This window comes from Seriola lalandi, unplaced genomic scaffold (genome assembly GCF_002814215.2).
Source record: "Seriola lalandi dorsalis isolate HSWRI2012SDOR001 ecotype SW California unplaced genomic scaffold, Sedor1 jcf7180002054486, whole genome shotgun sequence".
NCBI classification, from domain to species: domain Eukaryota; kingdom Metazoa; phylum Chordata; class Actinopteri; order Carangiformes; family Carangidae; genus Seriola; species Seriola lalandi.
Genome location: NW_019525039.1, coordinates 251,801 through 264,053, shown reverse-complemented (window position 1 = coordinate 264,053; position 12,253 = coordinate 251,801). Strand labels below are relative to the sequence as shown.

Sequence of the window (12,253 nt, the reverse complement as noted above, 5' to 3'; positions counted from 1 at the left end):
ATTCCTGCAGTCTTCATCCCACACATCATGAGTACCTGGTATCTCTGAGGGTGTGTGTTGGTCCCATAACAATCTTATGTTTGTAGACATCACACTTCTGCACACGCCATGTACACATATTCACACCTGCAGAATCAGTGTTACCATGTAGAGGCTTGCGCTCTGATATTAAAGCCAGTCTTGTTTTATGTACTGTGAAATATTAATATTCACTTTATGTGTTGAATCGTAGGAGTCGTACCGACAGGTGATGAAGATGCGTCCAAAGGATCTCTGGAAAAGACTGATGATCAAATTCAGAGGAGAGGAGGGACTGGACTATGGTGGGGTAGCGAGGTAATTTGTCACATTTATTTTACTGTTTATGTGATTTTGAAATGTCAACTAATATTTTATTTATGCTTCTTTTAGCATTATTTGAAGTACTGTTTTCACAGTTAATCTGTGCATATGTGTTAGGGAATGGTTGTACCTGCTGTCCCATGAGATGCTGAACCCGTACTACGGCCTGTTCCAGTACTCCAGAGATGACATCTACACTCTACAGATTAATCCCGACTCTGCTGTCAACCCGGTAGGAATTATTTAGTTATATAGTCATAAATTCTCAGAGACGTGTGATAGGGATTTATCTATCCAGCCAGTCACCAGATGTAAACACAAATGTGAAATGTCTTTTTGTTATAAGGATTTTGATCTGGCATCTTCAGATGTTCAAGCTAGAGTCAGATTGATTTCAGATATTATATGACATCATGTGAAATTTATTTGGATATACAAAAAGGCTAAAGAGATTTGTTGTTATAATTAAAATTTCATAGTGATAACTTTATTTTGGTAATTGAATTCAGTATTGCTCAGTATGCGGATACATAGATTTTTTTTTTCATGCGGTAGTGGTTATACATCTTAGGTACTGGCATTGTGGTACTGTAGTTGTATCAACACTCATATGACTGATACCCAATTCATATTAATGTCCCTGGTTTCATCTGCAGGAGCACCTGTCGTACTTCCACTTTGTGGGTCGTATCATGGGAATGGCGGTGTTCCACGGCCACTACATTGACGGGGGCTTCACTCTGCCCTTCTACAAACAGCTGCTGGGAAAACCGATCACGCTGGACGATATGGAGTCTGTCGACCCTGACCTCCACAACAGCCTCGTCTGGATTCTGTAAGACCTTTTTTCCAAGCAACCTATTATATATCTAAATTCTCTACACTGGCAACCCAAAGAGAAAACACATATTACTGCTATTAACACTTAAGTGCAGAATCAATTTTCTTGTCAAAACAAGTGTAAATACAGGGTTTCCCAACACTTATTGTAAATGAGCTGTAGCTTTATACTGGTTTTCTGATTGTACCAGTAAAACAGTAAAATAATTTTTACAGATGCCCTCTCATTGAAGTTTTATTTACATGTATGTCATGTATACACAGCGAAACAAAAAAGAAAATGTGTCAATAATTTGCACAAAAGGCATTAAAACCTGGATAGAGCACATGTACTAGATGTACACACACATGTTTTGCAAAAATCAAACCATTTCCAATGATTGTGGCACCCTCTGCTGCTGGTTCAGATGAATGTCTGATGCAAAAATTAACATCCCTGCTGACTTAGTCCCTCTCTTGCACCTTTTGACACAGTGTTGAGGTGCAGTGTTTTGAAAGTGTTTATCACATGTGGGTGCTGTGTAGTTCTTATCCTGACAGGACCAAAAACTTCATACTTTTGATAATGTCACCTGTTCTTATGACTGTTCAGTTGTAATTCTTGCTGAGTCATCACGGACCATGTAAAGGTTAATGAAGACAAAAAAATGTATTTGCAAGTGCAAATTAATTGCAGCAAATGACAAAAACCTGTGGAAACTCCACAGCCAATCAGCTGCTAAGAATGATCACAATAAAACACATGATCAGGATACTGCAGATTACTACTCTGTCTTTGTTTTGTTGTTCGCACAAATCCTAAAAAATACGCATGATAAAATGAAGTTAAGAGTTGATTCCTATGGTGATCTACTGTCCTTTCTCTCTCTGCTCAGGGACAATGACATCACCGGTGTCCTGGACCACACTTTCTGTGTAGAGCACAACGCCTACGGAGAAATCATCCAACATGAACTGAAACCCAACGGCAAGAGTATTCCTGTCACAGAGGACACCAAGAAGGAGTATGTTAGGTATGGAGAAGGATGAACATGTGCATACACAAACACAAGGATGTGACAACAACATGCGATAAGCAATCAAGTTCAGATTCAGCCCAAACAAGTAACATTTCTTTCTCACCTCCACCGTATTCACACTGATTATCAGTGGGATTGCAGACAGTCACATTGCCTTTAATTCAGTGTCAAGATGATGAATCTGTATTTAACTGTGTTTCACCATCGCTCCTCTCTCTTCTCCTCCTCTGCAGGTTGTATGTGAACTGGCGTTTCCTGCATGGCATCGAGGCTCAGTTTCTGGCCTTGCAGAAAGGCTTCAATGAGGTTATCCCTGAACACCTTCTCAAAGCCTTTGACGAGAAGGAACTGGAGGTACGGTAGAAAACTCAGTCATCACTTTGTGGTTTACTGTCATGTATACACATCTGTCATCATCCCTTAATACACACACAAAACTAGATCACTCATTTACCTTTGTGTTTTATTTTTACTGTTTGATGGGTAAAATATTTTCCATTCCATCTTCCACAACAGGAAATTTGGGGAACACTATACAGAGTTAATATGTAAAACGAACTTGTAATAATATTTAAGTTTCTTACTTTCAGCTGATAGTGTGTGGCCTGGGAAAGATCGACATCTCAGACTGGAAGTCCAACACCCGTCTGAAGCACTGCACCCCTGACAGCAACATAGTCAAGTGGTTTTGGAAAGCGGTGGAGTCGTTTGACGAGGAGAGGAGGGCCCGACTACTGCAGTTTGTTACTGGCTCATCCAGAGTCCCACTGCAAGGCTTCAAGGCTTTGCAGGGTATTTACCTAACTCTGTGTGTGTTAACATGTCTTCTAGTTGAACCCCAGTAGCCGGTCCTAATGGTTTTCTCAGTCTAACTTTAGAACGGAGATGTCCTGCCCCACTTCTGGTTTAGCTTCTGTTCTACTAACTTTCAAGGATATATATTGTTAAATATGTTGTTACATGCTCAGATATTATTTACTTTAGAATATAGAAAATGACAGGAACATGTTTTAGCTTTTTCAAAAGACCAGTGAATGATAAATACTTGTCTGGCATTGCCAGTTGAGCGAGGGCTAGATTACAGAGAGATTATTATCCGAGATGTTGGTGAGTAACTTCACAGTGGAATTTAATGCTAAACTGCACCTGTGTTTTGACTGCAGGTGCTGCAGGGCCCAGACTCTTCACCATTCATCAGATCGATGCCAACACCAACAATTTGCCCAAAGCCCATACCTGGTATGTGTCTCCTGCACCTGCAGACACAAATGTATTTGCACACACAAGACACACACACACAAGCTTATTTTATCATGATAATGGCAAAGAGTGCCTTTCCGTCTTTCATCGCTTCATTCGTGTGAACTCGTTCTCCTTCCTTCTCTTCTGTCCAGCTTTAATCGGATTGACATTCCGCCCTACGAGAGCTACGACAAGCTGTACGATAAGCTGCTGACGGCGATCGAGGAGACCTGTGGCTTCGCTGTGGAATGAGAGACACATTATGTGCAGGACTCTGATAGATTATTATTGTATGTGTGACATGCCGATGGGCGCACTCAGAGCCTGATTTGTACGTCTTTGACCAGCCTGCAGTCTTCCTCTTCTCTCACCGCTGTCCAAATTCTTCTCTTATCGATATCTGTTTGAACAGCTGCTAGAGAGTCAGCCCATCCTTTTTTTTTTTTTCCTTTTTTGTTATGTTGTAGTCATGTGAAATCAAATTAGGAGCTGTTATGAGCTGCAGCATTTCTTTAAACAATTTTGTTTTTTATCATTTTGAGTGGGCAGTTTTGTTATTGTTTTGTTTTTTGTCGATTTCCTTGGCAGTCAGAAAAAGAAAAGGTGAAAAGACCTGTAATGCCTGGTCATCTCACTTTGAATCTAATCGAATCAGGAGGCGGTTTATCAACACAGTTCAGTATCTTACAAAAGTGTTTCTTTTAAAAAAAATTATCCAGAGGGATTTGAGAACAGTGAGTCACTTTTGTTTCACAATTTGATCAGATTTTTTTTTCTTTTCTTTTTTTTTTTTTTAAATCATTGTCATGCTACTGAATCTTTAACATTGCAGGAAGCCATATCTTGCCCTTGGTAGCCATCTTAACCTCAACCAATACACCTTCCAATCCTCATGGCTGCAGAGTTGGTGTGCTTCATCTTGTAGGAGCGCCACAAATTCATCCTACCTCAGTGTAATGCTTTGGCATTTGAAGAGTTTCATTCCAAAATGTTATATATCATCTTTTGTAAAAGTTGGTAGCTGATGTAATTCAAATTCGGAATAGAAAATCTTCCATTTTTACAGAAATACACCATAATTAGTTCAATTTTTTATACCAGCAGTCATTTTGTACCCGTAAGTCTTTATAATTTAAATATGGATGTATCATTTTGAAATGGAACTCATACAGACTGACGTGGATGTACAGTAGCTCTGATTTTTTGTGGCGTTTTAGAGTCGAGCTTGTGGCGGTTGTTCAAAGATGAGGGACGGACTCTGGTGAAGAAGAAGGCATAAATCTTATTTTTTCCCTGAATCACTGCACACTGTGGCCACAGCTTTTGTAAACGTGTGTGTGTCTGTGTGTTTCTGCATGTGTACACAAATGTACGTTTGTATGCAAGGAAGGTAGACATTTTGTAAATGAGTTCCCTTCAATTCTTACTACCACAGTATCCTGTATATGTCGCTGCAAAGCTGATTGAACCTCACTGTTTGAGCCTGGTTCGTCTTCCTTTTCTCTTATTTGTCTCCAGCAGTTACAAGTATGCATGTTCTTTTTCATTCTATCCAACCCAGTGTAACTCAGCACACTTCCTGTCAGATCATATGTGAAAAGGGCACAACTGTCCTCGGGACCAGGCTTGATTAAAAGGCCTTTCAAGGCAGATGTCTATTTTCAGTCACATCAGTTTAATAAGGCAGAAGTATTTCTTTCTCTCTTGTCACTTTAGAGCACTTTACAAACTGAGCAGTGATGGCAGGAGTGCGTTCTTCACGTTAGATTAAAATATATCATGTTTCATTTGCTATACAACTACATTAGAAATATACGGAGTAAAAATTATCTATACACTTGTAATTTTTGAGTATATATGTACAAATACATAGCTATTTTGTATATTGTTGCTTGTTCTTTCTGTTCAATTTAAATGCAAGCATGTTGGTGTCTGTCACAGACCTCTTTGCATTCTCAGGTGAAGTTCTTTGTTTTGTTTTTTTTTCTCTTTTTTTTATTAATTTTTTATTTTACGTTTATTAGGCTAGTGTGTGAGGAGGGGTACAACTGGTTTTAATGGAAACTAATATTTCATAGGCCTTGTCTTTACACCCATGATAGATTTTAAAACTTGGCAGTTTAAAGTGAGATTTTTGTGAGGGTCTTGATCAGTCACATTCGCATTTTGACATGCATACCTTCATGGGAGAACAGCAAAGGCCATATTTGCTGCTCTTGACATCTGTGTCACCACTGAATACCAAACAGCACAGACAACCATATTATTTTATATGCACAAGGGCAGTATGTTTGCAACAAGAATTTTAAAAGCGAGAAAGTAGTCTGAATGCTGTTGGTGGCCTCACATCCTCAGGGCTGCAAATGTTGGCGGTTGACTGCTGCTGAACTCCTGGGTGCTACACAGTGAAAAATGTTCAACCAAAATACAAAGTCAGTAAAAACCAGAGAGGCAGCAGTGAGGTGAGCAGCTCCATCACCAGAGCCTCTATCCAAAAACAAAACCCCTCTGCATGAATGGATGCTCGAGAGATCAAGCCTATTTATTTGCTTAATTATTACTCATAGAAAACTTGTTGACTTGGAAAAATCAGTTAAATGTTCTTTTTTTTCTTTTTCTTTTTTTTTATTTATCTGCCTGCATTTGCAACCATGAGCAGTTTCGTTGGCTGATACTCAAAACATTTTTATTTTGTGGTCATGAGAGAAAACAGAAACAAAACACAGTACATTGAAATAGTTGTCAAAGAATTTATTTGATTTTACCTTTAATAACTCGACTCAGAGGCAGAAAAGAGATGCATTACAAGTTTTTTTGCACACATTATGCATACTTGGGCTCCAAGTTATAATCAGACACTTCCTTCTATTTACCAAATAGTTAATGGACTGATTGATTTTTATGTAGATAACATATATATATATATATACACACACTTGCTCGTGATATGCACACACATCTATGTTCGTCCAGTGCACAAAGTCCTCTTCTGCTCTTTGTTATTTTTTGTTGGCACCAAGTTCTCTGGCTGGTTCAGTCTTCAGTGCAAAAGTTGTGGGGGTTGAGCAATTTCCAGACAAGGGGAAACCACATTTCTCCCCAGTTAAGCAGCCTAATTGGTCACACATAAAAATATAAAATTGCAGATCATTAACTGTATCAAGCTTTGATGGAAAGACATTTTTGTCTACTCAGATTAATCTAATTAATTTACTTGAACAACTTGAGAGCTGACTCAAATTGACAATTCTTAAAAAAAAAATATGAATTGTAATGATGGTTTAAAAGGTTACAAACCACAACAAGCTCTCCCCACACTTGTAAGCACAAATTTACAGTTTAATGTGCAAATTTGTGTGTGTATGTGTGTAAATGACTTTTGATTGAATTCAGTACAAAACAGAATTTTTTTTTTTAACTGAACCATGTTTTATTTCTTTTGATTCTCTACCTGTTTTGTATTTATTATTACAGTATACGTGTTCATAGTTTTTCACATCAGCTGCTCTGTGAGCTTGTAACTGACACCTGTACATAAGGAAAATAAAGAAGCAATGTAATAAACTTCTTGTACCCTTGCAGAAAGCTGAGCAATAAAACTATGCTGTTTGGACCTCACAGCATTATGTTTTATAGAACCACGTGTATAACTGTATTTTTTTCAGCTGCAACAATGAGATTATTTTTTGGTCTTAGTTGATGCTAGTGGTTAAAGGTGCACTATGCATTCCTGCATGGTTTCAGCGCGATTTTATTTTTTGTCTCAAATCATAGGCATCTCCCCTTGATCCGTTAGCTGCCTGCCCCCTGAATACACTGTAAGAAAGCTCAGTCTCTGGAGACAACACATGCGTCACAAACGGCAAACAAACACTAGGGGCACAGGCTGTGCCCCAAAACATAACAAACCACGTTCCAGCCAATCACCGACAAGATGGTTTGGGGAAGGGATGGGTTAGTGCGCGTGTGCGTGCGCGTGCACATATTTGGGGGGGGGGGGGGGGGGCAGTGAGCAGAGTTGATAGAGTAGCATGAGTATCTGAGAGTAGATAGCTGGATGGCGCCGTGAACTAGGTCTAACGACTCAACGATATATTTTGGGAAATGGCCGAGGCACGGACACGACCAAAGAAAAGACGTTCGGATGAATATATGGCGAGGAGGAGAGAACTGGAGAAGGAACGAACGAAGACCCGCATTTATATTGGGGAATCGATTCAAAGGTGGCGAGAACTCCGCCGGCAGAAGGGCTTCCTGTCCGATGCACAGGTGGCTAAGTTCTTACTGGACAGGTAGGTAAAGTCAGGATTGGTTGTTTTAAATGACAGTTACAGAAACACGGGGGGGAGGGGCGAGCTTGCTCTGTTTTGTTTGGTACTTACTTCGAACGTCAACAGAAGTGACGTCATGCAGGAATGCATAGTGCACCTTTAATGGACTGAAATAAGCATTTTAATAGGTGTGAGTTTGGTGATCAACATGAGTATGTTGGGGATTTGGTTCATCAGTTTTGTTTGAAAGTCTAAAGATGAGTCACTCAAAATCTTAATGTGGCAATGCACTTTTTTGGCTTTAATTTATCTTTATAAAGTAAATGATGACTACACAAGTCTCGTTTTCACTAAGCAAATCTGTGTCCACCGAAATCTCTCGAGAAAACGACGTCTCGGTTTACGGCACAAAGGAAGTGCGTCTTCCATTGTGCAACCACAACAGCGTCCCCCGGTTAGCGGAGAGGAGATGCCGAACGGCGGAACAAATGGAGTAGCTACGAAAACTGTGTCCGGCAAAACAAAAAGACCCTGGTGGTCGGACGAGGTGAGAAAGGCGAAGAGGGAGTGTGACAGAAACCGGAGTAAAACAAGAGTGAACCTCGGACAGGCATTCACTCGGTGGAGAGAGCTCAGGAGCTCGAGAGGGCTCAAACGCGACATTCAGTTGGCTTTATTCCTGCTGGACAAGTGAGTAACAACATCTGCCTACTGATTCATAAAATTGAGGAAAACGAATCAGAATCAAATATTATGAACAAATGCTGCTTGGGCCTCAGAAATCAACGCCAACAAAATGTTAGAGTTCCTCGGTTACCACTCGCCACATGGGAGAAACAAAGTAATTGCCAATGTTTTGCTAATATCAGTTATTTTCCTCTACTAAAGTTAGCATGCTAACCAGCTAGCCGCGACCCGACCTATCTCGTACTTTGCGACCACTGTCTGATCTCCAGTCTGCCCTCACAGTTCAGCATGTTTTGCAACATTTATGTGTCAAAACTATGTTTCGCAAAACATCAAACTTTTTTCAACATCACCTCCCACGAAGGATAACCCTTCGTAAGCTCCAGCAGGTCTAGCTTTGGTACCATTCAGTGGGATGGATAAGCAGGTCATCACATTGGAAAAAAAAAAGGTGCTGTCCAAACATAAGTTGCTGATTAGAGGGTTTATGTTTACTGTTGTATCTCCATATATGTGATGTATAGAACAGGCTGTAGTAATTCTTTACAGAGTTGAGCCTTTGAATGTCATTGCAGAAGCCACTGAAATTCAGGGCTGTGAACAAAGGTCCAACACACATAACTTCTATGCATTACATGTTGTGTGTTTTGTATATCATGGCTCCACAGTGCGACTATACATTTTCATCGGTTGCACTGATGCGCCTGGCATTTCGCAGGTCCGCACACTACAAAGATACACATACACCGAGACAAACACCCGCCCGACTCTGCCTCTGACCCTAACATATAGGCAAGTGTGAATGTGTGGAACTGCAAGAAACTGTTTCCCAGGGTTGTGCTGATGGACGATAGCAATTATTTACCTAATCTATTAAGAAATTAAAAATTACATTTGTATGGGCACTGTCAAAAAACGTAATGATGACGCATTATCAGAAAGTGGTACTATTTAATTTTTAGTACCACTTCATCATAGAGGTACTAGAATTACTGTGTGTAATCATTTATGTTGTACTTTTTTATTTTTACTTTCTATGTCATTTTAACTGTTATGCTGCTGCCAATGTTATTTATGATAGATGATTACTATGATAAATAATGGTTTCACATATCAGTCTTTATTGTTGCAAAAAACAAACATGTGCAGGTTAAACTAATTTATACCCTCGTTACTTATTTTTTGTCTGTATATAGGGAAAGTATGCATTCTGAAAACCCCTCACCCCCTTCACCAAATGAAGATGAACGGCAGACTTGTGCTGCTCCTTTTGTCCAGCCATCTGAAAATGGAAAGGTAAAATGTGACTCTGACTGATCTCTTGTATATCTGAGGGAGTACAGATGGGAGAGTTATGACATGACTTACATAACGTGTACTGTAATTCAAAACGAGTATCCATAATTTTTTGCTTCCTGTGTGCGATGTCCTGCTGTTTGTTTCCTGTTTGTGTGCCACCTTAGGGTTGATAACTGTCTAACCGTGGAGACATTTCTATGGATTTGTTTCAATATTATTTGTGTGAACAGATAGACAATCTGTGTGTAATCTGTAAATATAAAACACCTTTCACAAATACAAAAAATAAATTACATTACATATTGCATATATAATACATTTCTAGCTGAAACACATTGCACACAACCATTATTGACTTTCATTTGAATATCAGCATGTGACTTTAACTTCTGCTTGAAGTTAAAACCAGACTGTTCTTTGTCCTTCCATATCACACTGAAACGATGCTACTAGCTTGTCCAAGCACAAAAGGAAACCAGATAGCTTTATTTAATTAAAGTGAGTCAATGTCAGTTGAAAGCTTTATCTTGCAGGGAGTTTCAGCTACAAATATCTGCACATATGCTCAGTGCAGATGTTTTTGACCTTGTGTTACACAAACAAAAGATATTACCACACTTTTTTGGAAGCTGTCTCTCTATTGCCAAGTTCTTTTTACATCTCTGTTGTGCTGTGTAAATACAATTATGTTGCCTGTTTCCACTAAGCTGTGTGCTGATAGGTTTCTGTGCCTTGTCCCATTTAAAGGAGTTGAGGAAAAAAGATGCAGCTCGTCAAAGAGCAGAAAGTCGAGATAAGTGCTCAGCAACTAAACAGTCACAAAATAAAGTAAATAGAGGTGAGTCACATTCACATTAACAAAGTCCTTCTCCACCAAAAAAATCTGTAGATTGCAAGCAAATAGTTTGTAAAGTGAAGTACTAACTGATATGTTTAAAATGGATCCACATACAGATATTCAAGAAGATGAGGATGAAGAATTCAGCACCTCTTTAAGTGTGGGAGACGGACGTTACCTTGTGGATTTAGGAAGGTATGCGGATAAGATTTCCTCAGTTCTTCTCACCCATACCATCTCCAGCTTTAAGTGTTGGAGGACTGATTTCTCTTTTTAACCTGTTCATGTTACTAACAGTTGCATCTTTTCCTGACTCCTTCAGCTCCTCAGAGTTCATCGTTGATGAAGAGTGCATCCTCCAGCTGTTCAAGCTGTGCAGAGAATGCAACAAACAATGTTCAGTTAGAAAACGTGTCCAAGGACTAAAGCTAGTTGTCTACCAGGCGTGCTGTTTCTGTCAGAGCCGCTGTACATGGACTAACCTGCCAGACACTGATGAGGACGATGGCGTCATAGACGATAGTAATTTCCAGATCAATGGTAAAGATACAGCACATGAACAGACCAACACAGCAATGTTACCAAGCAGTAACACTAGCTGAGATAGTATCATGTCTGAAATGATACTTCAAGCAGACAGTGGTTGCACTGGGATTACACTGAACCAGGAATATGTTCCAGTTTTTGTTTAACCTGTGGTGTAATGGACTGAGCAGCTGGACATTTGGTTATTCTGCTGCTTTTCACTGGAGCGTCATCACACCACCAACGCCTCAGCATTTTACTGATGCCATCACATGTAAAGAGCCATCTGACGCAAATTGGAGGGTGGTTACTTCAGCTTGTGAGGGTTATTTGTTAACGCCATTGCTATGGAGAATGTGTGATTCTGACTGACAGGTCAGACAGGTATGGTGAACAGTTAAATCACCATTAGTGGTCAAAAGTGGGGCTGTTGCAACAGAATTACACTTGTTTCAGTTAAATGTGGGTTGTAACAGTATGGGCCGTTCTCTTAACTTTGAAAAACTTTTTGGAAGACTCCTTCAAAGTCGTCATCCTTGGGCTTATTTGTAGCTCCACAATACCCAGCTGCTTGAACAAGGGTTTGTTTTTTTTAAGCAATATTGAAATTGTTAAAACGAATCTCTGTTCGATGTTAGGTTAAAGGCATCCTTTACACCAAGCATTAACATGCAATCTGTATGTGCCATGTTCGTTTGACAAGTTTGCCACACCCACATACCTTATTTGCATATTGCAGGCAGACTCAGCGTAATGAGAACGATCCAGAAGGAAAAGCAAACGCCCATGGATCGGATGTTATCCAGATAATGTAATTAGATACAGATGACATGAGGTGTAAACTGGACCCAAATTTTAAGCTGTCAGTTAACCAAATTATGGTTTTCCTGTCAGTTTCATCCATTATCTTAAATGAACTCCTTTCCCAGCTACAGCCAATCAGAAACTAGCATTCAGTTAGTACAGGTATTACTGACAGAACACAGATTTTTCTTTAGTTTTTCATCTTTCAGTCAAAGATCTGATCTTTATGCTGATTTAAAACTCACACAAAGTGTTTACGATACAGCTGGAACTGCTTCATTACAGGATTTGTTCGGTGACTGTTACTTAATATGTTTGATACTTTTTGGTCAAGTGTGTTGAAATAAGTTTAAACCTCAATAAAATACTAAAATAGTAACCTGCAC

The 12,253-nt window shown here is 39.5% G+C and overlaps 2 protein-coding genes across 3 annotated transcripts in view; both read left to right on the top strand.

Moving 5' to 3' along the window:
• LOC111659714 (E3 ubiquitin-protein ligase SMURF2-like) overlaps positions 1–7,081 on the top strand; it is a 62,331-nt gene extending 55,250 nt beyond the window's left edge. Inside the window, exons 13-20 of the mRNA XM_023412725.2 lie at positions 233–336; positions 460–574; positions 999–1,177; positions 2,058–2,195; positions 2,435–2,555; positions 2,792–2,993; positions 3,365–3,440; positions 3,596–7,081. Coding sequence (XP_023268493.1) covers positions 233–336; positions 460–574; positions 999–1,177; positions 2,058–2,195; positions 2,435–2,555; positions 2,792–2,993; positions 3,365–3,440; positions 3,596–3,695 — 1,035 coding nt within the window. The 3' untranslated portion in view covers positions 3,696–7,081. The remainder of the gene's footprint in view (positions 1–232; positions 337–459; positions 575–998; positions 1,178–2,057; positions 2,196–2,434; positions 2,556–2,791; positions 2,994–3,364; positions 3,441–3,595) is intronic.
• A 402-nt stretch (positions 7,082–7,483) lies between these two features.
• LOC111659697 (uncharacterized) lies at positions 7,484–12,246 on the top strand. Of its 2 annotated transcripts, none has more exons than XM_023412705.2 (5): positions 7,484–7,735; positions 9,598–9,697; positions 10,448–10,538; positions 10,655–10,733; positions 10,861–12,246. In XM_023412705.2, the coding sequence occupies exons 1-5, from the start codon at positions 7,548–7,550 to the stop codon at positions 11,138–11,140; spliced, it is 738 nt and encodes a 245-aa protein (XP_023268473.1). In that variant the 5' UTR covers positions 7,484–7,547; the 3' UTR covers positions 11,141–12,246. The 2 variants fall into 2 exon arrangements, with proteins under 2 accessions (XP_023268473.1, XP_023268472.1); XM_023412704.2 differs by lacking the exon at positions 7,484–7,735 and adding an exon at positions 8,159–8,404.
• Positions 12,247–12,253: the final 7 nt, after the last annotated feature.